This window comes from Opisthorchis viverrini (assembly GCF_000715545.1).
Source record: "Opisthorchis viverrini unplaced genomic scaffold opera_v5_8, whole genome shotgun sequence".
Lineage (NCBI taxonomy): Eukaryota > Metazoa > Platyhelminthes > Trematoda > Opisthorchiida > Opisthorchiidae > Opisthorchis > Opisthorchis viverrini.
The window spans coordinates 667,662-691,139 of NW_008751664.1; the positions used below are offsets into that span (position 1 = coordinate 667,662).

Genomic DNA, 23,478 nt, shown 5'->3' on the forward strand with positions numbered 1-23,478 from the left:
CCCCGTGAGCGGTTTTAGTATACCAACTAAAAATCTATCCAGTTCATTCGACGGCGAGCCTATACCGTCCATTACTGGCCTTATCGGGACATCTGCCTTGTGGATTTTTGGCAGTCCGTAGAGTCGCGGTGATTGAAAATGGTTGCTATTTTTTTCGCTGCTCTGAGCAACTCGACTAACGACCATCAGTGCTACCTGGGCTACCAAGATTATCTCCCATAGAAAATGACTAAACTTATATCGGTATTTCGAATAACTCGATCATGACAAATTGCTTGCGCATGCGAGTTGTTGCGCAATCTTTTCATATGGAGCCAACCTGACACAAAATAAATTAAAGTAGAGTTTATGTTCGTTTGTTCCTGATGCAATGCAGTTTCCAATATTTAATTGTTTTTATATAGTAGCAACTATCTGCAATATAACTCAGCAATTGTTTGGTGGCAACCTACGAACCTTTTTTTAAATGATTGGTGTTATGTGAAAAATTTCAGCCCCTTTTCGTATATCACAGGAAGCCTTCCGGAAATACTACCAAGTATTATCCGGAATAATATGTGCCAAAAATTTACTCCTCGTTTTCACTGAACTTTCAAACATCAAACAGCAATTTCTGCTTAAAAATCTCACCCTTATTAGCATGGAGTATTTGATAAGAAATGAATTAATTTGCAAGCAATCTAGCTGCAGAGAATTTCTGGTGGTAAACTGATTTTTAGCTGTGCAACATAGCTAGACTTACTACAAAATATATCGTTCGTTTTGTTTCCTACTCCTTGGCTCGACGCGATTTCAAAAAAACTGCAAGCAGCCACAGTACTTAACAAGTTGGACGTTGTGAAGAAGCAATTTGAATTACTCTGTAATTCTCCAATTTTTGTGTTATCAACAATTTCCTGCTCCAGAGTGAACGCCTTGCAATGTCGATCATATCATAATAAACAGAGATGCAATCAGCCGAGAAGCTCTGAGTGCTTAGGATGCATCCGCACGCTGTGCACGCACATCTGCGGTAAATAATTCCGAAGTCCAATTTCTTCTTCAACGTTGTATCGCAGTTGGTTCATAGAACGAGCACCACAAATAGTCAGTTCTACTGATGTCCGACTGGCATAATAATGGCTCGCAATCTAAAGTGAATAAAACTTTTAAACTGAACGAATGAAAAGGTTGGGATCTAGCCATCGTTAGGACCTAAGTGATTTCAGCTGCTGAGCCTTCAATATTTACCTGTTATTTACGCATTATTCCTGACAAACTGCGCCCAATGAAGTACCAATCAAGAAAATTCATGAAAAAACATTTACAATCTTGGAGGGAGCATCTTCGTGCAGTAAACGTCGTGTTTGCCACAAACTGCCGAAGAAAAACAGCCTTGTGCCGTGGTCATCAAATGTCAACAAAGTGCGTCTAAGGAAGAGTGAAACAACGCATTGCCTATATTGTTTGGCTCCCTAGTTGGTCGAATGAAGCATTTTCAATTTCATTTCTGTGTAACCTTTCATCAAGCTTTGTGGAGCGTTTTTCCCGTGATGACAAAAATGCAAGAATATTAGCGTTCAGTAGAACTGATCTTAATACAGCTTGGTAGCTTAAAACACATCGTGGTCTTCGTCGGACGCATTTGGTGTTATTGTGAAGTTGCAGGACTGGATGTCCCGGGATGATATCTGTCAAAAAACCTCTCACATTCTGCATCTCGTCAGACCCAACGAAAAGCTCCTACCCTGAATGAATGTGCCTTAAATTTAATACCATGTGTGTAATATCGTGTCAATTATAATAACAACAATAATATTTGCATAAAACTTTCAACGGCATTTAGCCAATTTTTTGCCAATGCAATGACACATGTACACTCATAGGATTTCCCGTCAATGCCTTAAATGAGTTTTGGATGAGATTGTCAAGTTCCTTAATTAACCATCCTCGAGCGCACTTAGAAATGATGACATTATTCATCATAAACTTTATAGCTACAAAGCAGCTCTCGGTAGCCTATTGGTCCGGTACATTGGACACAGGAGCAGGCCGGCAGCCAAGAGCTCGGGGTCTTCCGCAACTACACAGATCTGGATAAATACATCAGTCTCTCCCAACACTTCCCCTAAGCAATCATTTGGAAACGTTCTTCCACTGGTTGAACACAATGCTGAATGTCAACTCCATGCCGCCCAAGCCAGTATTGTGCACATTTTCGAAATCTCTCTCTTCTGTGCAAAAAAATTTACTAATGGCATTCAGAAGGTTCGTCAGACAGTATTACAAGTAACCTCTTTTTACTGGTGCACAACTGTACAAAGTACAGGACGTCATCTTAACGCTTATGTTTTTTCACAAAGAAATGATGTTAGCGTATACACATTCGCTTATGCACAAGTGTGTATAACTACAAAACAAAGACCTTTTAATCATAAAGGCAAATGGTCTGACGAAAATTTTGGAAGAAGTTTGCGTGCTGAGTCCTTGTGCACCGGTACGATAATTTTAGCATATTCAAATCCTCCGGTCCATTTTATTTTTTCTTCCCGATAAATGCGCCTGAAAACATCTCTCTTGATGTCAGACCTTTTTATTTAGAACAATCCGTTTGCACATATGCGACACGGGATTCTAAAAAATGGGACTCAACCACCTGGAACAAAAGTTCTTTGTTTGAATGTTATTCTTTTGATCGGATAATAACAGCAAAAATGTATCATTAGATTGGCCTTAATCAAATGACTCCAGGCAAACTTCTGTCTATCGTCTTGTCAAATTTCTCGGTGTTTTAATTGTAAGCGCAAACATATCACGATTACAAAGGGCAAAATTAAGCACGCCACAATCACCCTATTCTAGTTCTAGTAGGGATGTTCCACATGAGAATCTGGGATGGCTTTTATCAGTTCCAAAGGTGGCAATCTTCCCGGTAGCTTTGCGTTTCAAACATCCAGATTGATGATAAAAACAAAATCTCGTGTAATGATGATTTCGGTGTCTTAGTGGGTTGTCCAGGGATATTTTTTCGACAAAATGAATGTTTTCCAGTACACAAAGCTGAGTAAAGGGAACGAAAAATGATTTTGGCATTGTTTGGCTACTTGTACACACAGCTGTATGGCAGCTTCACCCATGGTCTGGTCTCACGACAATCACTCATCGCATTTACTCTGAACGTTAACGAATATGAGGACTTTTGGGCACTAAATATCTTTCTATGGTTTTATGCAGCAAAACTCCGAGACTGTATTAATACCAGATGAGACTGCCCATAGTCTTTCAGCCCGTTCATTTATATGTAGACTCTGTAAACTCCTTTGGACAACTTGTAAATTTCCAAAACCACGTAATTTTGCCTCGTTTTGATTTTGGTGATTGAAGCAGAGAAGTTATCTCCTCAACTCACCACCGACATTCTTTTATCTTCATCCGCTTTTGAAACGCTTTCTGAGTTATTTTCACGATTTAACAACTGCTCACTTTATCCTGACTGGACCATATCAAGAATAAACCAGATAAATATCCGGCTGTTTTGGTTCTTGCTACATAGATGCATTAAAACCCTGAGGATTGTTCAACTCCAAAAGAACATCTGCGAATGCCAGTTGACATTTGTCAGGAAGCACAGCGTAGTGAGACGAGTGAACAGGCAACCACAAATTATCCGTTGCACGACAGTAAACTATAGTCTTCGTAGGCTCCAGAAGTACCAATGGTTTTTCGTGTCACTTTTGTGACAAGTCACAAGTAAGAACGAGGACTTTCCCTGTAAATGTGACATAACCAACACAGAATATTTTGTGGGGAAGAAAGACTGCAAAATAAAGTAATGTGATCCTAATTTCCTGCGTTTCCAACCGTATAAAATAGGTTCAGGCAAAGTAGTTAAAAAACGCGTCTTGGGAGCAGACATACATTCGCCAGCAAAAATGCCAGTTGCATGTAATAAATATAGCAAAAAATTAATCTGTGGTATGCTAATTTTGATTTGTGAGCTTCAACTGAAAAAAAAACACTATGTACGATACATACGATATGAAGATGTACCTGGTTAACAGAAGTCCGATAAAATTTTATCTTGCTGTCAGAGAAATCTTGACCTATCACGATACTGTGACTTTGCAAAATGTCAGAGCAATTATTGCCTAAGATAGGTCTTTATGAAGGCGTATTAAAATATTTTGTTGGGAATACATTAAGCCGGATTTGACTGCAAATTCTTTGTTGAAAACACAATCTTTCTGAACTCTGAGTTTGACTTAATTGAATGTTATTTGGAAATCGTTTGTCACGCTAAATGAACATCAATGTCATATTGTATGATTTGGAACTCTCTTGTGTCAAATGGGTGAGAGGGCATAATAATTCCATGGTGTTATATATGCTATATGCACAGGGCATAGTTCGGCTTTCTGGATAACGATATTTGCCAGAACATAAACGAACACAGATTCGTGTCGAAATTCTTTGAGTCTTGGAAAACCCCGCTGGAATATACACTGAAATGCGTCTACATCAATGTTCATCGAAAGAGGGAAATTTATTCCCGTTCTGGTAAGTTTACGGAAATAAGGTCAATCATGTTGAAAATGCCGATTTATTTAGTGCAAGATATAACCATTCTGCGTATGCGTGTTGGCAAACTCAAAAGTTTGACCATTTGAACCTGTGGTTCCTGATACTCTTGGTCATAATGTTTGCAAGAATTTAACCTCATAAGTCCATGTAGTGTCATTCTTACACTAGACAGCCACAACTGTTGCTGGCTGTCAACTGGCCTACTTTACTGTACCCTAATGAGGTAAAAAAACACAGAAATTAAGCTAACATAAGAATGTCAAGTTTCTGGCAGGAGGAAAAACTTAAGTAAGTAGTCGGATATTATGCGAGACATCCCGCATATTAAGTTATTTTTAGATGCAGTAATGTTACTCTGTCACGAATGGCAGTCAATTTCTTTAACTACCAGTTACTGCGAGGCAAAAACAAGAGGGCTCCTAATGGATAAAATGAATTTAAATGCAGCTTTATTGTCATTTGTTCTGTTCGGTTAATTCTTCCCCTTCAAGAAGTTGCAAGAAACAGCAGAAATGGAGCGATGTAGATCGATTTTGGGTGCTTACGGTTGGAACCCCTCCCTATAGTAAGTTTGCTCCCCGTGACCAAACGTCATTTTTAAAACTTCCATGAACCTGAAGCTTTTGTTACAAGAGTACGGTTATTTCTTTAACCTTAGGTTGCTCTATTTCCTGCACAGTTTAATTCCAATTATCGGAAAGCATCGGGTGAACATAATTCCATCCATCGGCGTCACGGAATTCAACCGGAAAATTTTAGTTCTATTTTGGTTCATTCAGTACTCAGCTATGATCTAAGTAAAGCTGCTAGCTCCCAAATTTGGCTCAACATATCCCGACAATAAGGTATCAGACAAAGACATCTATCTCTTTTTGTAAAATTAGTCCTGCGGGTTTTAGGCAAAATCTGAAATTTTGTCTCTTTCATTCGTTTATCTAGGTAGCGATGGTTTGGAGAGTTTACTCACCTCCATAAAATTTATCTTGCACACAGGACAGCTTTCGTCCGAACGGTCTCTTACAAGAAATTATTTGCTTAGGGAATACTCGGTAGACAGATAGTAAAGGACCATGCAGTTTATTTCCACTATGCAGCACGTTTTTATAATTAAATTCTAGAAATTCCAGAGTCCCTTTGACGGATGTCGAATAACTGAATTTATCCTACTTCAGTAGCCGCATCTTGACAAAATAGCAGTTGCTTGTACATCTTTTGTTTCCTTTCGGATGTGTGAACAGAAACGTTAACTCCTTTCAAACCTGGTGGCATTATTTTATCCAGTTTTGTTAGAAATATGCAACTTTTTTATCATGTTATCTGTGCAATCTAATCATAAAACCTTACGTCAGCCAGACGTTCACATTTGCTTACGAGGATTTACAATGCTCACCGGTACAAGCGCATGTGAGCATGCCAGGCACAAAGAAGCCAAATTTGGGCCCACTATTAAGTTGACCAATGGCAGGCTCTTGTTACAACACTCAGTTTCGAAAAATAATCGCAACATTCTACTGCATTTCAGAACGTGTGCAAAAATAGGACTTGAACCCTAAACACAGCGCCGTCACCGCTATTGTCGGAAATCCCAGTTGACCGTGCCAACTGTCAAAATACACTGGCCGCTTGCCCAGATGTTCATAGTAGTAAACGTTCTGCAAATAAATGACTTCCTGCATGGCAAGTTTCATTCCTCCAGCATATCAGAAGAATATGTGAATGCTTTTTATTCATTCAGTGGCCTTGTCATAATTAATGTCCATCTGTTTGAACTTATCACCCAATAGAAGTTGCTGTCAGGTAGCTACACTAAATCTAAAAGCTCGGTGCATCGAAAATTGGTTGTGTCTATCAACTACAAAAATACCGAAATCTGAGCAAGATATTCAGACGATAAAACAAGCAACGTCTCGCCGCTGATCTATGTTTTGCAAGCAGGTGTTCATCTATCATGTTGTTCCAAGCTTAGCACTGCTATGAAAGTGGCACTGCAGTTTAGAATGGTCATGGCGATCTCGTTTCGGTCTCCCGGAAACATTTTAAAATAAGATACTTTGAATAAGGCATACACCATGGCTAAATTCACTTGCGTCGTCTCACCAGGCAAAACTGAAGCTAAATATCACCCCGGATGGTCATGCTATATTTACTTTTCTCAACCTAATGCTTAAGTTGAACATGTGATGTATTCCTACAAGTTAATTTCAGCTACCTTTTATGAAGTGACTTCGTAGAGGAAGCTAGTATTGACTGAATACCTCGTTAAGTGAGCATACTCTTGGATGCAGGCTATGAGTTAGTGAGTTCCAGCTACTGCTCTTGCTACTTACTGCAACTGCTTTTGCAATGAACACCTACAGACAAACTGCTGACCAAAATAATTAGGGTATTTACTGAGTGCACTCTGATCCGGTGGTTGCTCACTCAATTATTTAAAACGTTGTAGGATGTTTTGTCTTTTGCCTCTACTCCCACCCCTACATTTCCGGTTTGAATGAGTACTTTGTCACAAAATTTCGTCTACTCTGTGATTCAAGGTGTAAACAGACAATAACGGACCGGTTGATTCATACATTCTGCGTTCTGATTTTAGCCCTGATTTCTATACACGAAGTCGGCATCGTCAGAAAAGTACATACATAAAAACAAAACCACATCAAGTGCGATCTCCACAATAATATTCTGGGTTTCAAACCATTCCGCACCGTATAGTCCCCGGCTAACGATACTCTGTGCCCCTGAAAAATTACACCAAAGCGCATGCATAGTACTCACTATTATCAGCGCGAAATTTTCACCTACTTTTATAATAATAAGGGTAATTACCCACTCTGTCAACTTTAGATTAATTTCCTTCTGACTTACTGGACGGTGGTGAGTGACTTGGAAGGCTGTCTGCAAAGGAGGTTGACCACGCAAGGTGAGCTACGAACGGCATAGATAGGAAAAATGGCTTCCCTACCTGTGATTAACTAACGGGTTATTTATGTGCCTACTCTACGACTATTACTCTTGAATTATTTTTTCACATGTGCCGTGCTGTTGGAGAGTATACGTAAATAAGGGCAAATATGTTTTATTCGTCTTAAAGATGTCACAATGACTACACTGAAAATGAAATCGAAGAATCGACGGGTTTTTAGAACATGTCTAATATTTTCCTCTCACAGCCTTCAAATAATTGTGCCAACTATTACTGCTTGATACCGCCAATCTTGTTCACTCACTGATTATTCATAGTGTACAGAGAACATATAAAACATTCATTGACAAAACAAAACATTTTCATTTTTCACACTCAAAATCGTTCATTTAGTCCAATCATATACAGTATCCTCTGTGCATTCCCACTCACAAGGGATTGGTAATGTGACTCCAACAACCACGAAGACACGATCAACCAAAAACTGTTTGCATGATAACAGTAACGAGTCACCAGCAAATATTCTGGAAAAATAGTGCCGCCGTCCAGAGCATATAAAACCCCGCTTTGACGAGGTCAGATTAAGCTAAACTAAAAATCTCAGGACTGGAATGGAAAGACAATTTGTTTAAAGTGAATAAAAGCCTTCATGAGAAGGCATTTGATATAAATGCGCACATCACCGATCCCTATGTAAGCTCTAACGTTTACCTTGGTAACCACTTTAGGTTTTCCAATCTATCCCCGGCAGCAGTATTTCCTATCCTGGAACTCATCTTTACACCATTTGCGCCATTCTTTTTTTCCTTTACTGCAGCCGGAAGACCCTCATATGTTTCGCGGTGATTTATAGGAATGGATGTGTTGCAATTTTTATATCATGTCATTTTGAAAATTAATTCTGCTTCCATTCGATATAGTGAAAAATTGTACTTAGGTGCTTTCTCAGTGCTAGGGGTGTTATTAAACAAGCCTGAAGTAATTTCTGAAAGCTTCTTTCTCCCGTTTTTTGGGAAGATTAATGCCATGTTGATCATACTAGTTGAATACACTATTTCAACTCTATATTCAGCTGCTAATTTTGTTGTTTAAACCGGGGCTTTGCAGCAAGCTTAGCCAAATAATCGATATTTCTCAGACTAGGACTGAATACAAAACTCATACGGCTTATATCTTCACTTACGATCTTAGGCAAGTCCTATCAATTTCCTAATCACAGTGTGAGGTATGATCTTGATGGATATTTGTAGAATGGTACCACAACAGAAATCGGTGCTGCAGCTGTGTTGGTCCTGAAATTACATACATATTTAACACTAGAATCGTGTGTACGTCTTGTACACTTGCACATGTGCATCTGGTTATCCTTGTTGCGTTCGGCAAATTCACGTGTGTGAAAATCTGTTTGGTAACTGAAAGCAGCAGCGACCGATGAAACAATAAAAACAAAAAAGTTTAAAATGGGGTTTTAATTTTTTTTCAAGCATTAGCTCTACTAGGACAACAACAATCCCAACGGTAGATTGTGTCTGGTGCCCAACTGGTTTTATTAACCTTTGAGATTCGTCTTATAGAAGACGCTTTCTGCTGAATATTACTTTTATACAGTATAACAGCTGAGCAGTAATGACACGGCATACGGTTACAGAGTTTCCACCAACAAATTCCTTCCACCGATAGAATTACTCAAAGTTGAATCTATTTTCATAAAAGCAAATTATCAGCAAATGGGAGTAAATTTTTTAAAACCTTCTGGTTATTCTTTTCTCTCATGTACAGGCTTACGCATTGACCGTGTAAGACCGTACATTCTAATCTCCCTAAATTCCTGTTTATATGAATGACAACCGGTAAAACGAACCTAGATAATGGTTTAACGTATGCATACATTTAGCATTTTTAAGTCAGAATGGAAGAATAACATAGAGTGTCAACGAGGTTTCTCCCAGGATAACAGTCGAAACATCATGCAGCCACATATCTATTGTGTGGCCGTTGTTAAGCCAATATTGGGCATCTCAAAACCGAATGTAACCAGTATGGTATTCTTTACGATTTATTCTTATATACATACTTTGTGTCCACACATACTTATGTACACACATATTTACGTACATGTAGTATATGTACACATACTTCACATTTAACGCTGGTACATTCTACAGTGAAAAAGCGGGGAAGCTCACTCTCTACAGCGGTATAAGTGAATGAGAAGAAGCAAGGTGGCAAGCAGATCTACCGATGGAGGCATCTGAAACAACGGAAATAAGATGGATTATAGTTTGAAAGAGAACAGCTACCTGTTTATATTCCCAAAAAAATAAGTAGTTGGCTGACATGGAGGGTGGTACTCATCTGCCTGTTTTCATCCGCAAACTATCTTTGTGCAGCTATTTTAGTGTTTCTACCCAGTTCCCCATTTTTAACATTGAGGTTTTTTACTCTTCATACATCTGAGACAGCCTACCAGATATGCGTATGGTAGACCAAGTACAAGTATGATGCTTAAAACAAAAGGGACAATGGCGACTGTATGCCGATAAAGGTGCACTTCCGGTCATGGGATGGGGTTTTACACGAGCTGCTTAGCTTCGTGCGCAAAAATATGATATCCCACGTCACGAGACAGACAATGGTCTCAGTACTTAGGGAGTAAATAGTAAGCAGTGGCGTGCTGCTAAATTATTTTTCTCTCATTTTTCAAAAAAACGGGGATAGTTTATCGTCAAGTATTCCAAACTAAAAATGAGCTGTTCCCTTGATTAGACCGTATGCTACTCCAAACAGAAACGTTTGCAAAAGTATAGTTTTGACAGTCTCTTCTGCCAAATACAGCTTGAACATATGAAATATGACTGACAAAATTCCCGTCAGCTGTTCTGAAACAAACACTATAAATGGATGGCTCCTTTTTTATCACCAAGCCAAAGCGGTCTTAAGACCTTCAGGTAAGTTGTCATAAAATACGAGAGGTCAAGTAGACGAAAAGTACATGCAGTCGAATTTTTCCAGCTGCTCTTTGAACACAACCTCGGAAAGTTTCGAAGGCATCCAGTAGATCATCCTGAATAATTCTGTCAAATTTATTGGATAGTAATTCTCGTTAGATTCGAGGCAACCACATTGGTCATGCATCAGGCAACTTGCCTTGTATTCACATTTTCTTTCAAAAGTGCACCAAATCATGTAAGTCGATATTGTTTACTGAACACTGGCAAACAAAACGACAATTCTGATGGTTCATTTGTAGTTTTGAAAACGGTTTTTGATGGCCCAGCAGCTATCCAAATATTGTAACCAAGGTGTTCGTCGGGTATCTGTCAATAAATTTTCCAACCAGGCGCATCATTCGCACGGTGTCGGTTGCTAGTTTTGAATCCATTTGCTGAAGTCTCGAGACTTTATTTTCTGGATTATACACTTAACTTGTCATTGTTATACTATTTTTAAGAAGCCCGGATGCTTGCAATATACATTTCCCACTTCGTTGTGGGACGCTTCGGGTAGTTCTGTCAGTCTGAATAAAGCTGGCGGAGAGGAGATCAAACAATGCAAGACAAAACACGCTGACTTGTTGACTAACTAAAGTGTAGTATAATCCCTCAGTTGGTTGAATTCTGCCATCGATACCGGCCCGATGGTTGTTTTTCGAGCTACCAGGCAGGAAGTTGCCGGTTCGAAACTCTCGTGTTTCGTGAGATGTGCACTGCTGGTGATTTTTACTGAGAATGGAGCAGCTCTACAGTAATTCACCGCTTTTCGGCATAGATCGGCTTGGATAACAGGGTAAAATTCCCATTATAAGACGGTTCAGTATGTAAAGAATTAAATCCTTCTTACATAAGAAGGAATAGGTTGTGTTCATGGTCAGCCTAGACACAATAAATTTTCTTGTATGGAGAATACAAGTTTAGTTGGGCTATCCGGAAATGAAAATGGCAAAGCAAGGCATTGACAAAGATTTAAAGGTAAACGGATTTCAAGAAGGTATTCCGTCTAGATGCCAAAAACTCAAAACGTTCCCGTACGGGTGGCACAAGGATTAGAATCTAAAAAACAGTTCGCTGAGAGTTTGCAAATTTCTTGAGCGGGAAACTCTTCATGTTTTGTTTAAAGCATATTTTCCAAGCAGTAAAATCTACAACAAATGAGCATGCCGTTGGGATTTCCGATGCAAGCTTGAAGTGGAGATTTTGTTCGACTTATTTTTGCTAGAGGTTGAGTATTTACTTTAGATCACAGTGCTGTGTTTGCTACTGCCCATCGTGTGGACAAACATCCCCAAGTATGAGCGCTACTGTCAACTTCAGGCACATGTATGCGGTAAGCAGTTGAGAGCAATTCTCGTAATAATCAATATCACCTCGAACAGGTCAACTGCGTACAAACGAAAAAAAGTCAGTTAAGTCGTTCCCTTATAAACCCATACACTTAACTCTGTTTTTTTAGGTGTACCTTCATAAGGATTGAATATGTTTTCGAACATACATCAGCTGAAAAAAATTTTGATTTATTCTCGGCCTTCTGCCTAGTGCAAACTAGCGAGGCTCATCGTGATAATTCTCCCAGTCTTTAACTGTAAGACTGCATTACACGACTTAGCTTTCCATATTTACATATGTGATGTTATATAAATAGTTTCGGTCGTTTGACATGCCTGAATGTCTGTAATGCTGGCGTTTGCAGCCAACCTTTCGTTTCTGTTTTCAACACTTGACAAAATAATCTACTCTTGAGAAGATATTTATCTTTCATTATTGCAGTAGACACACAAAGCTGGAAAACGCTAGGTCTATGGTGATTTCCCTTTGAGGAATTCGGAGTTGTGGTGACTGAGTTCCTTTGACATTTCCCAGTAGGCACCAGTTGATTCTGCCTTACGTTCCTAACTTAAATATTCTATGGTTAGATTTACATTTAAGGAATCAGTGTGTCTGTGAAACAGTATTTCCGTATGTCACAGAGTATGTCACAGTGTATTTAAAAGGCTGTCTTTCCACGTGTCTTTTAAGATAATTTCAGGACCTTAACCGGGGGTTAAGATCGTTCCTAATTGATTTCCATACATTTGCGCCGGGGTCTGTTAATTTCTTTATCTTCTATTACAAAGAATAAAATCACATGTATGGCATTTTGTCGAAAAATTTAGCTTTCCATTCAATATTAAGAAAACACATTGTGTTTCAAAAGCATCGAATTTCACGAATGAACCCCAGCCGAAAAAAACCCCAGCCCTTCAATAATCTCATTGTATGCCTCTTAAAACCCACTTAATACCAGGATTACTGAAAGAAACTGGTACCCTGTCCTGCGTAAGTACATGTTGTACAATTGATTGACTGACCATTTGTGTCTAAAGTAACTAAGGTTCAACTAGAAAAAGCCAGCCATTTCATAGTATGCACTCCTAATGGGTACGCACAACAAAAATGAGGCATGCAGTGATTCTGTTTTTTTTTGCAGCATGAACTGGTACATTTCTCGGGAGGGAATCCCGACCATAAATTTATCAACCTGCGAAAGCTTTCTGCCTTTAAAAGTTCACAGAAGTAACGGAAAATACTTATGATGAAACCTCAAGATCACTCATCCTGGCTTCTGCCCAATGAACACTAAATCTGTCACATAAAATTAGATAAAAACTACTAAGCAAGAAGTATGCAAACTGTGGTTAAATGTGTTGGATATTTGTTGTGCTATTTTGGTATACCCACAAAACCACTCTCGAGTCCTCAAAAAGTTCAACTTTTGCTTTACTTGGTGGCAATCCAAAGCAAATACACCATTTTCTAATGAGCTTTAAAAAATATCTGAAGTAACGCAATTTTCAATTACCACTCGTATTCTTAGTTCAGATGGAAATATTCAACATAATAAAGTCTCTCATTTTAAACCCGACGATCAGACGTGCCAGTCGGTGTTTGCTTTTCCTAACTAGGGTTTCCGTTATCGAACCAGAAACCAGAATTTAAGAATGATGTTTTTTATATACACAGAACACGGTTCGTGAAAATGTTGTGTGGGTGCCTGATTAAACCCGGCAGTTGTTCAGTCAAACGGCATCTGCAAATTTAAACGTATGCAGTGAAATCTAAAATGCATGAAATCGAACGCTTATCATTCGGCGCGAAGCTGCACCAACAACCTTGAAAAGACATGTAGATAATGTCTCTATTCATGTTGAGTAGATTATGAAAATGGACAACAAAATCATCAACACCCTCGAAAACCTTTCACAATCAACCTGACTGGCACGCTGATAACACTGCCGGGCTGAAACCAGCTAACACTTTGGCTGGTTTATTTTTGTGTGTCGTGCAATAACAACCAACGAGAAAGATAAGTGCGAGTTGCCAAGTAATCTAAACCCTTTGCGTGCATCAAAACAGACCTGTCGACCCAGCCAAAAAAAGTTTACTCGCTGAACATAGAAAGGGCTTCGCTTCACGATCCATTCTAGGTATAGAAAATTCAACGTACCGTGTAGTATCCCCTGTCTCCTCATTGCTGTCCATAGTTACACACAGTAAGATATGTTTTTCGGAAAACATTGTGCTTTACTAAATCATTCCAGGGTCTTCTCAATCGCAACAAGACTATGTACTTTCACAAAGCGTGGTAGGTGATCACAAATGTGTTCCCGACAGAACACATCAGTTTTGTGGTTAATTAAGATCCGATATCATAACAGCATTTCCAAAAACTTTACTGTCTATGAATACCATTACTATGCACCTTAACGTAATTGTACTGTTTCTTTAAGGTGTATGGCCATTGTGGTGCCAATAATATAATTACTATTATTCTCTCTCTACATACTTGCAGGTATCAACTTAAATCATTGAAAATAACTTGAGGTAACTTATTATTGCACACTTTTTTGTCATATTGACTTCAAAAGAAAATCTCCGCAAATAGTTTTCAATTTTCAGCTACTGACGTTCAATTCCTGCATTCTGTTTCCTCTATATCATTCTATCAAAGAGCTTTGAGTAATGTGTTGGGGTGCAATATTATGGGGGTTAGCTAAAACGTTCCAAAAACACCTACGTTTGCTAAATTATTCCTTCTCAATACAAAAAATCAGAGCAGTTATACCCGTCCACTGCTCTACAAAACAGCCATGATAATCTCACAACCTCTACTTGGAAACAATACGTGGGCTCTTTTATCATCCTTTTACAAATACGAAAAGAATTGTATGGTGATGACTAGTCTGTCTTAAAAGACCCAAGTGACCTCTCGTATCATCTGAGTAATTGATAAGGACCACTTTTCGATTTTTGAACCTTATTAGTTATCCTATATTATATGAACTCTGGCCACTATTTAGATGTTAGCGTACAATTTTACGAAACACGTTACATTTGGAGGAAATAAAGCTCCGATTCCTGCGCCCAGTTTTGTGGGGATTGAGCGTGACAACACCCACAGCGTAAGCTTTTATATAGTGTTTGCGCTTTCCAGTGCAATGGGCTCCTACTTGATGTGTACACCCTGAATGTAAAGACATTGGGAGTAAAATAATGCGCTGTTTATTAATTTTTTCAAATGGCTTAAATATATGGTCAACCTGATGGTGTGTATATAAGTATGCCTCACGATCGCATACATTCGTAAATGGGAAATTTTGTTAAGGCTGTGCACTGCAATCCTGCAATCTAGTTAAAAAAGGCGTTTTTTAGTACCGAAACTACCCTGTTAGTTTGATTTCGCCTCTTGTACAAAGTGTAGCTATGAGTGCGTTGGAGTAGATACTTTAATAGTGCATGAAGTTAATATTTTTTTTAGTTTGAGTGTTTCCTTGATTTTTGTCCTTTATTTATTTTTGACGTGCAATCAGTTTGGAAGCATTTGTTTTTATGTATGTTATAATTTATGTCAACCATGTTTAATTTGCTGACATCTTACTGGCTTTAGCATGGCTTTACCCCAAGGGTTGGAGAACTGCATCTCATTGACGCATTATACTTCATTACAGCACAGAGACGAAGAAGGCTATGTCATTTGGGCAAATGTACTTGCGCTCACTCACCGATAAAGTGCACGAAATGCGGGACATCATTGGTTTTATTGTGAACGCCCAAAGAAATTTTAAAAAATTGACTGCCAAGTCCCAAACATGTGTAGAGAGATGGGAAGAGTATTTACTCTTGAGTTCATGTGTTAGGCAGATTTGTTTTATATAAACATCTGTGATAAAGTGCACATAATCTGAATACAGACGTATGTATAAAATACGGCAGGGTTCCATAGTTTTACCATATTCTATAGGTTTGTTTCTTGTATTCAAATCACTTCAATTTGAGCGGCTGGCGAAACATCTTTGGAAAAAATTACCCATCGACGTCAGACCCTCTGTTACCAGCCGTCTCCTGTATCTCAGACGTATGCCATCCCATTTCTCAACAGATCTACCATATCCTATTATCTCAAATGTGACTGATCATTTGATCCTGAAAAGAATAGTACAATTGTGCCTCCAAAGCAGTAGAGAATAAGTCGACAGATATGATGACGGCCAATTACATCCTTTTGACCGTTGGATCAATCAATTGGACCCTTTGTAATTCCGTAGTGTCACGAAGCACAAACTGATGCATACATATCTCACAAAGCAAAAACGCATACGACTTTGAGGTATTCAAAATTCACTGAGGTTAAAGAATGACCAGTGAAAACAGAAAACTTGGAAGGATTATCTTGATCACCCTGATGTGATCATACCCTGTCAGATCATGGAATTTCATCACCGCCCCTAAAAACGAGCAGGTGTTTTTTGCTTAGCTGCCATAAGACTATGTCAGATGCAAACTGAGAGCTATGGGGAGGGTGAAGATGCATTTGAAGACGCCATAATAACAAACACTCAACGCCACAAATCACATCCTGAGCCGGAACATTTGGCCACCTAATCTAATATTCTCCAGTAAAGCTCAAAAAGGGTCGTACGCAAGCACTGTTAAATAGGTACCAAACATTCTGGTATGGAACGGCAAACACGACTTGTCGCTTGAAATGAGACGCATTAAAACGGACATTCGAAATCATGCTATTTTTGAATAAACAAAACGAGTTGCTGTCTGGACAGCTCAAGGTTCTTAATGCACTGTAACAAAAGATAAAAATGAGTAACTTTATGGACAGTGGCACATTCTAGATCTAAAATCAAACTCTAAAACCCATAGTGTACCTGAGTCCTTTCATTGTAAAGGATGAAACATCTGTCAGCAAAATGTCGGTTTAAATCAAGGGTTGCAAACTGCTTTTTCAGAGGACAACAAAAATATTTTTGAGAAAGAAGATACCTGTTACCCACCAGATTTTCGGGCGCTCATATATGAAGAGTTATTACCACTGATCATGTGTGTTCTGAAGATGAGTTTTCACACGTTTGTCCGGAAAATGAATCGTCCTCTAAATCAGTGACTTGGAAAGAAGTTCGAAAACTACCATTGCATACAACACGTTTCGATAACTGTGAGAACTACATGCCACGCTTGCCGGGACTTCAAAAGCATTTTGCACGTCTGTGACTGGCGTTACATTTCCGGCAGCAATTCGGAAACAGAACCCCTGTAAGTCAGTATTTGTCATGTATGTGTTGGTATGTGGTCACGTTAAAATGTTCATTCTATTCATTCTTTGGGAAATCCCAAAGGTTAGTGATACTAATTTGTTACAAAAATTCTTGTGTCAGATTACATGGTCATAGTTGAGGGAACAACTTCTCATTTATGGGCCTTATTCACATACGACTACCCGTCCTTAGCCAAAGAACAAAAACCGTTTGCTTAGGTGAATGGTGGATGTGATATTTCCGTAATTCAACAAAATTAAAAAGGCAGATGGAAAGGAAACACAAGAGCGAACCAGCCAAACGATTAGCACATTTTGTCAAAGAGTAAAGTGCTTTTCTAAATTCAGTGCGCTGAAGCTTAAATTTTGACTAAGAATGCCAACTTTGGGTTCAGTATTTTACGTATGTAGGCTCAATTTACATTTTATTCACATTGATCTCGCCGATGCGCTTGTTGACAATGATATGAAAACACATGTTGTGCCATTTTTTAAGCATAAGGCCGTTCACATGGTCAGGAGGATATTTTCCTCTTTGGAGGATCATACACGACACTCAGGTGTGACTTTGAATAAAACCACTCCATGATTCAATGGTGAGGTAGGGTATCAAGTAAAACATGTGATGCAGAATGGCAACTGACTCAAAGAGATACCAATAAAAACCGCGAAGGGCATCTAGTTACTTGCCGTTGTTCAATATCGAGCACAGAATAGAGGATTCAAGACAAACGTGATGCGCGATGAGCATTACAGAATTGGCAAGATTTACAAGATGTCGATTTCTATAAAAATAATCAGTGCTAAATAAACATTTGTGACAGAAAACTTGTTGGTACAACTGAATAATTCTTTGTGAAAATATGTACTGTTATCGCACTTGATTGATGTCTATCAGAGAGGGACAGATATACATGTTTTTTTAAGATTTACTAATTCAAAAGTGGGATATTTTTGCGGGCACATCTAGCAATAATGTATCAAACAGTAGGGCAAACGACTTGTATTGGTCTCATTCCTTAGGCCGAATGAAAAAAACATTATTCTGTCCCTCAATCAAACAGTTGTAAAGGATATGAGCAGTTAAATCACCGTGGTTATCTTTCATGGGGTATTACTATATATCTTCCAACCTAGACATAAGGTAAACAATCGTTTACTTCTTGCACTGATGTAATTTTGTGTACAGAAATTTGGAGAAAGGGTGCGAAAGTTATGTGAAGACACCTAAGCAGGAATCCAAACCCGGGGGCCCGAAGCGCAAGTCCAAATTTTAAATATGGCAACTCAAGTCCAAAATACGTTCAAACTGAAAAGTGTATATTTCCGATACTAGAAAATGTGACGCCTTTCTGGGAAGCGCTCACGCATGCGTTACCATCTTATTTGCACGCGGTGCCAGCGTTATTTGAAGAATGCCAAACAATAAACTGAAAAATTGTTTGATGGTCATTATAATAATTTACCTGTGGAAAGCCTGGTTTTTCTGAATTAGGAGATTTGAGTGAAGACTGGTCTAGCAGTGGTTATTTTTGGCATGCACCTTGCTTTGCTTGCTAGCAACTGGTAATGAAAATCATTATGCATTTTATGTTACCAGATTCCTGTTTTAACGGTCATTGGAACAAATGGCTGCTGTTTGGTTTGCAACCCAATAACAGGAAATAGGTCCTCGGTGTTCGTCAAGCAACATTTCCAATCCCTGTAACTTACCAAAAAAGATATCTACTTCAAAGCTGGTTATTTGAGGAATAAGACGGAAAAACTTGTCATTGTTGTCTCTTTCCGGTATACTTGACTTTCTTGTGTTCTGTCCTGTAGGAAAAAGCACCGATTGAGTTGGCATTCCAAATCAGTCTGTGGTTAATTCAGCGCTTCGTACAATTTGGCTCAATCAACATTTGTCTATAAACAACACGACATCCACGTAAATATCTATGTTCCACCAAACAAAGTACCAATAAAATTGACAATTTTGCTCAGTTCAATGCATTTAACTCACGTTTTGGCCAGTTGTTTTATCTTGTTCTAAACAGATCAGCTTAAATTCATGTATTACTCCGTTTTATGATAAATGTAATTGGATAGTTTTAAGACGCGGATCACTTTTATGTTGCTGATAAACTAAAGTGAATCTCTTGTTTATAATACTCTTCAACAAAATGCACTGCGTAAAGACAACTTTTTCGCAAGTCCTACCTTTCGAACAGGAAGGAGCAACAAAGTTTGAGCACCTCAGCTGATCGTTTTTTGTTTGCTTAAAGAATATTTCTCACAGGCATATAATCAAAAAGCAGTGAACTTTATTACCACGAATAGATCAAAATCCCATAATTCTCCAGTAAGCAAGGGAACCAATAAATTACAGGAGGCTCAAGCACATACGTTGTCTACGATTGTAACTGAGTATGATCCAAACGAAAATGGTAAATTTCAGTCCGCGTCCGGCAACATTTCCATGGAAATTTATAGACATATATATTTGTATATTGTGTGTCTAAAAATTTCAACTCATTTGAACATACCATACTGTCCCTTCAAACATCGTCAGCAAATAGTTTGTCTATTGTTGTTACCCAAAAGCGCCAAATCAATATACACTAAGAAATAGTTCACTATAAGTCGAAACACACCACAAGATAATCTTTCCGCCCATCAATTGATTTCTGGTTTCTAATTAGTTCGGCAGAATTAACAGTCAACGGTGCGCTTGAAACCACCAGAGAGAAAAACTCAAATTCTAACACCAATTCCCCGCATGAGCTTCCCTTATCATTATGCGACTAGTAGCAGCAAAACAGTCTTTGAGACTGATTCACTGAACTCATTAAATTGCTCAACTGTTAGTGTATAAACGCATAATAAAGCATGTAAACCGCGTTTAGGATAGAAAATTTCCTTGCAAAACACACCGGTTTCATCCCAACAAAGGTATTTGTTCCTTTCAAGAAATAGTAGGGATGGAAAAACCTTAAGCAACAGTTTTTCAAATTCTTGAAATTTCACCGGCCTACTCATCACACTATATTACAAAACTAATAACATATTTTAAAAATCCAAAATGTAATGCGGCAATAGTGGCCAGGTATTTTACGTTGACTAAACTAGCAAACTGATGTTTGAAAATTGCGACTGCGTAAGGGAGCATCTTTAACTGAAACAAACTGCCAGTTTCAAATCTGAAAACATTTCTTAGTAAGTGACACCGTTTTCCCCCGAAAATTTGCGCGCAAATAAACCAACAACCGTTATCTGTATTCTTACTTTAAGTTTCTAAACAACTGATAATTTTTCAGGCCGTTTCTAGAATCTAAATGTAACTGAGATGTGTGGTGCATTGAACGTGACCAGAAATGCGGAGCAACAACTTGTTAACAATTTGTTACCAAGATTGTTGACTGGTCATCAGCTAAATCACCTGCTTATGATGATCATCAACTTATGCCTTATTTCAGACCGCACTCGAGACATCAATTTGCAGCAAAAGAAGGCTTTTGGTCTTTTGGTTCAGGATTCACAAATATTTGCATTTTCTGTCGCATTAAAAATGAAAATTGAGCGCGTATGCTGATAAGCAGTCAATTGGAATGTTTTTTTAATAACGAGTTCGAATAAATCATTTGAATAGCGATTTCTAATCCAAATAAACCGCTTTGAGTTCAAGCTGAAGTGACAGAGTACTAGAGGCGTTCTTTAAATGATTTATTATTTGCACGTACAAAACAAAATTCGGGGACTAATCCATCCTTGAGTGAGCAAAATAAGTAGCCGGTAATCCAAATGTTATCATAAATGATTGTTAGTTTGTAGTAGTACAAATTACGTATCATATTTTTTTATAAAAGAATATTTTAGCATTAGACATTTGAACGCTCAGTGCCATCCTCATCCATCCAGCTGAAAGAGTCATGGTCCAAAAGGAATAGATTTCTGTTCCAAATTATATATAGATAATTTCGGCGGGCAGTTTCGGACTGAGAATTATTGTGCTATAACTTATTGAAATGCTGTTGAGAAATATTGAACACAAATAACTGTTTTCAAAGGCGGTGGACTACATCATTTCAATAGCAATTTTGCATTTGTCTTAGGAGCCAAAAGTTTAGTGCTGGCAGTTTCGACAGCAGGGTTCGATCAGGTTCTTCTTTAAACTGAAGCTGGTTGCGAGTGCGGATTTATTGTGTACCTAATTAATCAGGTTAATTGGAGCCATAAAAATAAAAGATGCACGCACATATTGTGATAACTTCTCATGAAAACAGTGACTTCGGACAGAAACATTTTCAAGTTTGTGGCTCCAAGTAAGCAAGAGGGACCTCTTATATCGTAACGATGTGGGTTTGCAAACATTACGCATGTGAGTGACTTAAATGTAGGCAGTATGCCGTGCCTATCAGGATATCACAAATTGGGTACCTAGCACAAAGATTGCCCATAAGAAGGACCGTACCCGTGACTTACTGTGCCAACGTAAACATCAAACTTTCCAACCGCCAAGTGAATAAAGTACTCACCATTTTCCTCATGTCATCCTGATTAACAAAGGTTATATTCCTGGTTACTGAACTCTGATTTTTGTATAACATTTTCAAGACCTTTGTTTACGACGGAGTTTCAGCAGTCACCTTTGGCGAGGCACATAGAGAATGAGTGGCTGTAATCCTGTGAAACAATATATTGAATCGGGCGACGTAGCAGATTTAACTGAAAGCGAACCAATCGGGTTCGAGCAGGTACGGACAAGCGGATTGGTTGAAGCACAAATGTAGACCTTGGAGGCAACAGCTTTATATGTTGGGCCTTAAAAATACACGTAACAACAGGTATTTTCATATATACTGAGGAACAATAGTACGCAAGCCTGTGATACCCTTTCGAGTTGATGCTGAATGAAACAATTTTTCAAGTTTCACGTTGCTATCCAATACACTATACGCAAGAGCAGTCTTTAGAATCAATAAAACCAATGTAAATTGTGCACAAGCTCTGGAATTTCGGTCGCAGTCGCGCAAAAATTCCATAAGCGGACAGCCAAACTTGTAGGGTTCAAAAACAAGGGTAATGGTGGGCAGTTCTAGCCACTAATTTCCTAGGAATTTTCAGTTGTAACGAGCTATGATCCCAAGGATAACCTTGGAGAACTACTTCCGGGCAGAGACAGGTGACGTCGAATATTGACGCCCACAGGGTTTGCAGTTTGTCGATAATTTTGACAACGAGTCGCGTAAGACTGTTATGGACAGAAAAGTAGACAAACCAAACCCCAAGCCAACTTCAGAGACGTCAAGTTAGAACTTGACTGAGGAACGCTTAAGGTTGGGAGGTCTCCTGAAAAAAGGAATGGCGGAAAATTAGGTTATGGTGGATCAGAAGACGTTGTTTATGGAGGAAAGTCAAACGAAAGTGGACGAATAAAAATAGGGGACGATAGCTACCAGTATTTACAAGCAAGGATTAGTCAAAGAACAGCTTTAAACGAACTGAACGTTGCCATTTATGAATATTGATGGCCTGAAGGGTTCAACGTATTACTGGAGCACAGATAGAGTGGCATCAAGTTGAAAACAAAAAAATTCCAAGTGAAATATAGTGCTGTCATCCGTAAAGACAACAGACGAAGCAGACCAATGCCTCAGACAGTTAAAATTGTTGTTGATATTCCGATTATAGAAGACAAACCCAACGAGCATCCGTATAGCTCAACATCCGGAAAAAAAAACTAAATTTACTTGCAAACTTTGACGTAAATGCTTGTGACGAATAAAATCGGTTTTGTTCTAACAAGCTGGCTCAGAAAAACTGAAACTTCATGCGATACATAAGTCAGTCCTTCGCCTTTAGTGTGATAATATTTGCTCTCACACCCGCAGTATGAGATCGCAAGGGTGCTAAGGGTTGCTTAGGAAAATTAATAATTTAATAATTCAGTTTAATTTAATTAATTAAACTTGATGCAAAGGAAGCAACAGGAGCTATGTATACTGGTTGAAGAAAAGTGAAAATCGAGTTTAGAAATGCACCGAAGAAATGCATGATACTCGAAAATAAAACAAAGAACAAATCAAGCTCTTGGACACATCTTGTGGCATCCACGGGGATTCAAGTTTCAAAAAAGACCCACGAGAAATTTGATTGTGTGCACAATGAGTTTCTGTCAAAGGCAATATAAGCACAGAGTCACAAAAGTTTTGAAGAATGTTTTCGAACCTTCGACAACAAAGACTTAAATTTGCCGGTTTAATAGAATCCTAAGAAAGAGATGGGAAAGCTAAAGGTTGATGTATTTGAGCGGATTCTAGAATAATCCCATCTCATTTGGCGTGTTTGATAAATTCTCTGCTGTATGGCAAATGGATCAATGTTGGAAACCATCATTATGGCCATGAGGAGCGATAAAAACTGAAATATTAAAGCATCTT

General features: G+C 38.5%; 1 protein-coding gene across 1 annotated transcript in view; it reads right to left on the reverse strand.

Annotated features, from left to right (window-relative positions):
* Positions 1–21,645, reverse strand: part of T265_00777 (hypothetical protein) — a gene marked incomplete at both ends in the record, with an annotated part of 50,862 nt that extends 29,217 nt beyond the window's left edge. Inside the window, one exon of the mRNA XM_009164649.1 lies at positions 21,574–21,645. Within this exon, the coding sequence (XP_009162913.1) occupies positions 21,574–21,645 (72 nt within the window). The remainder of the gene's footprint in view (positions 1–21,573) is intronic.
* Between the last annotated feature and the right edge of the window lie 1,833 nt (positions 21,646–23,478).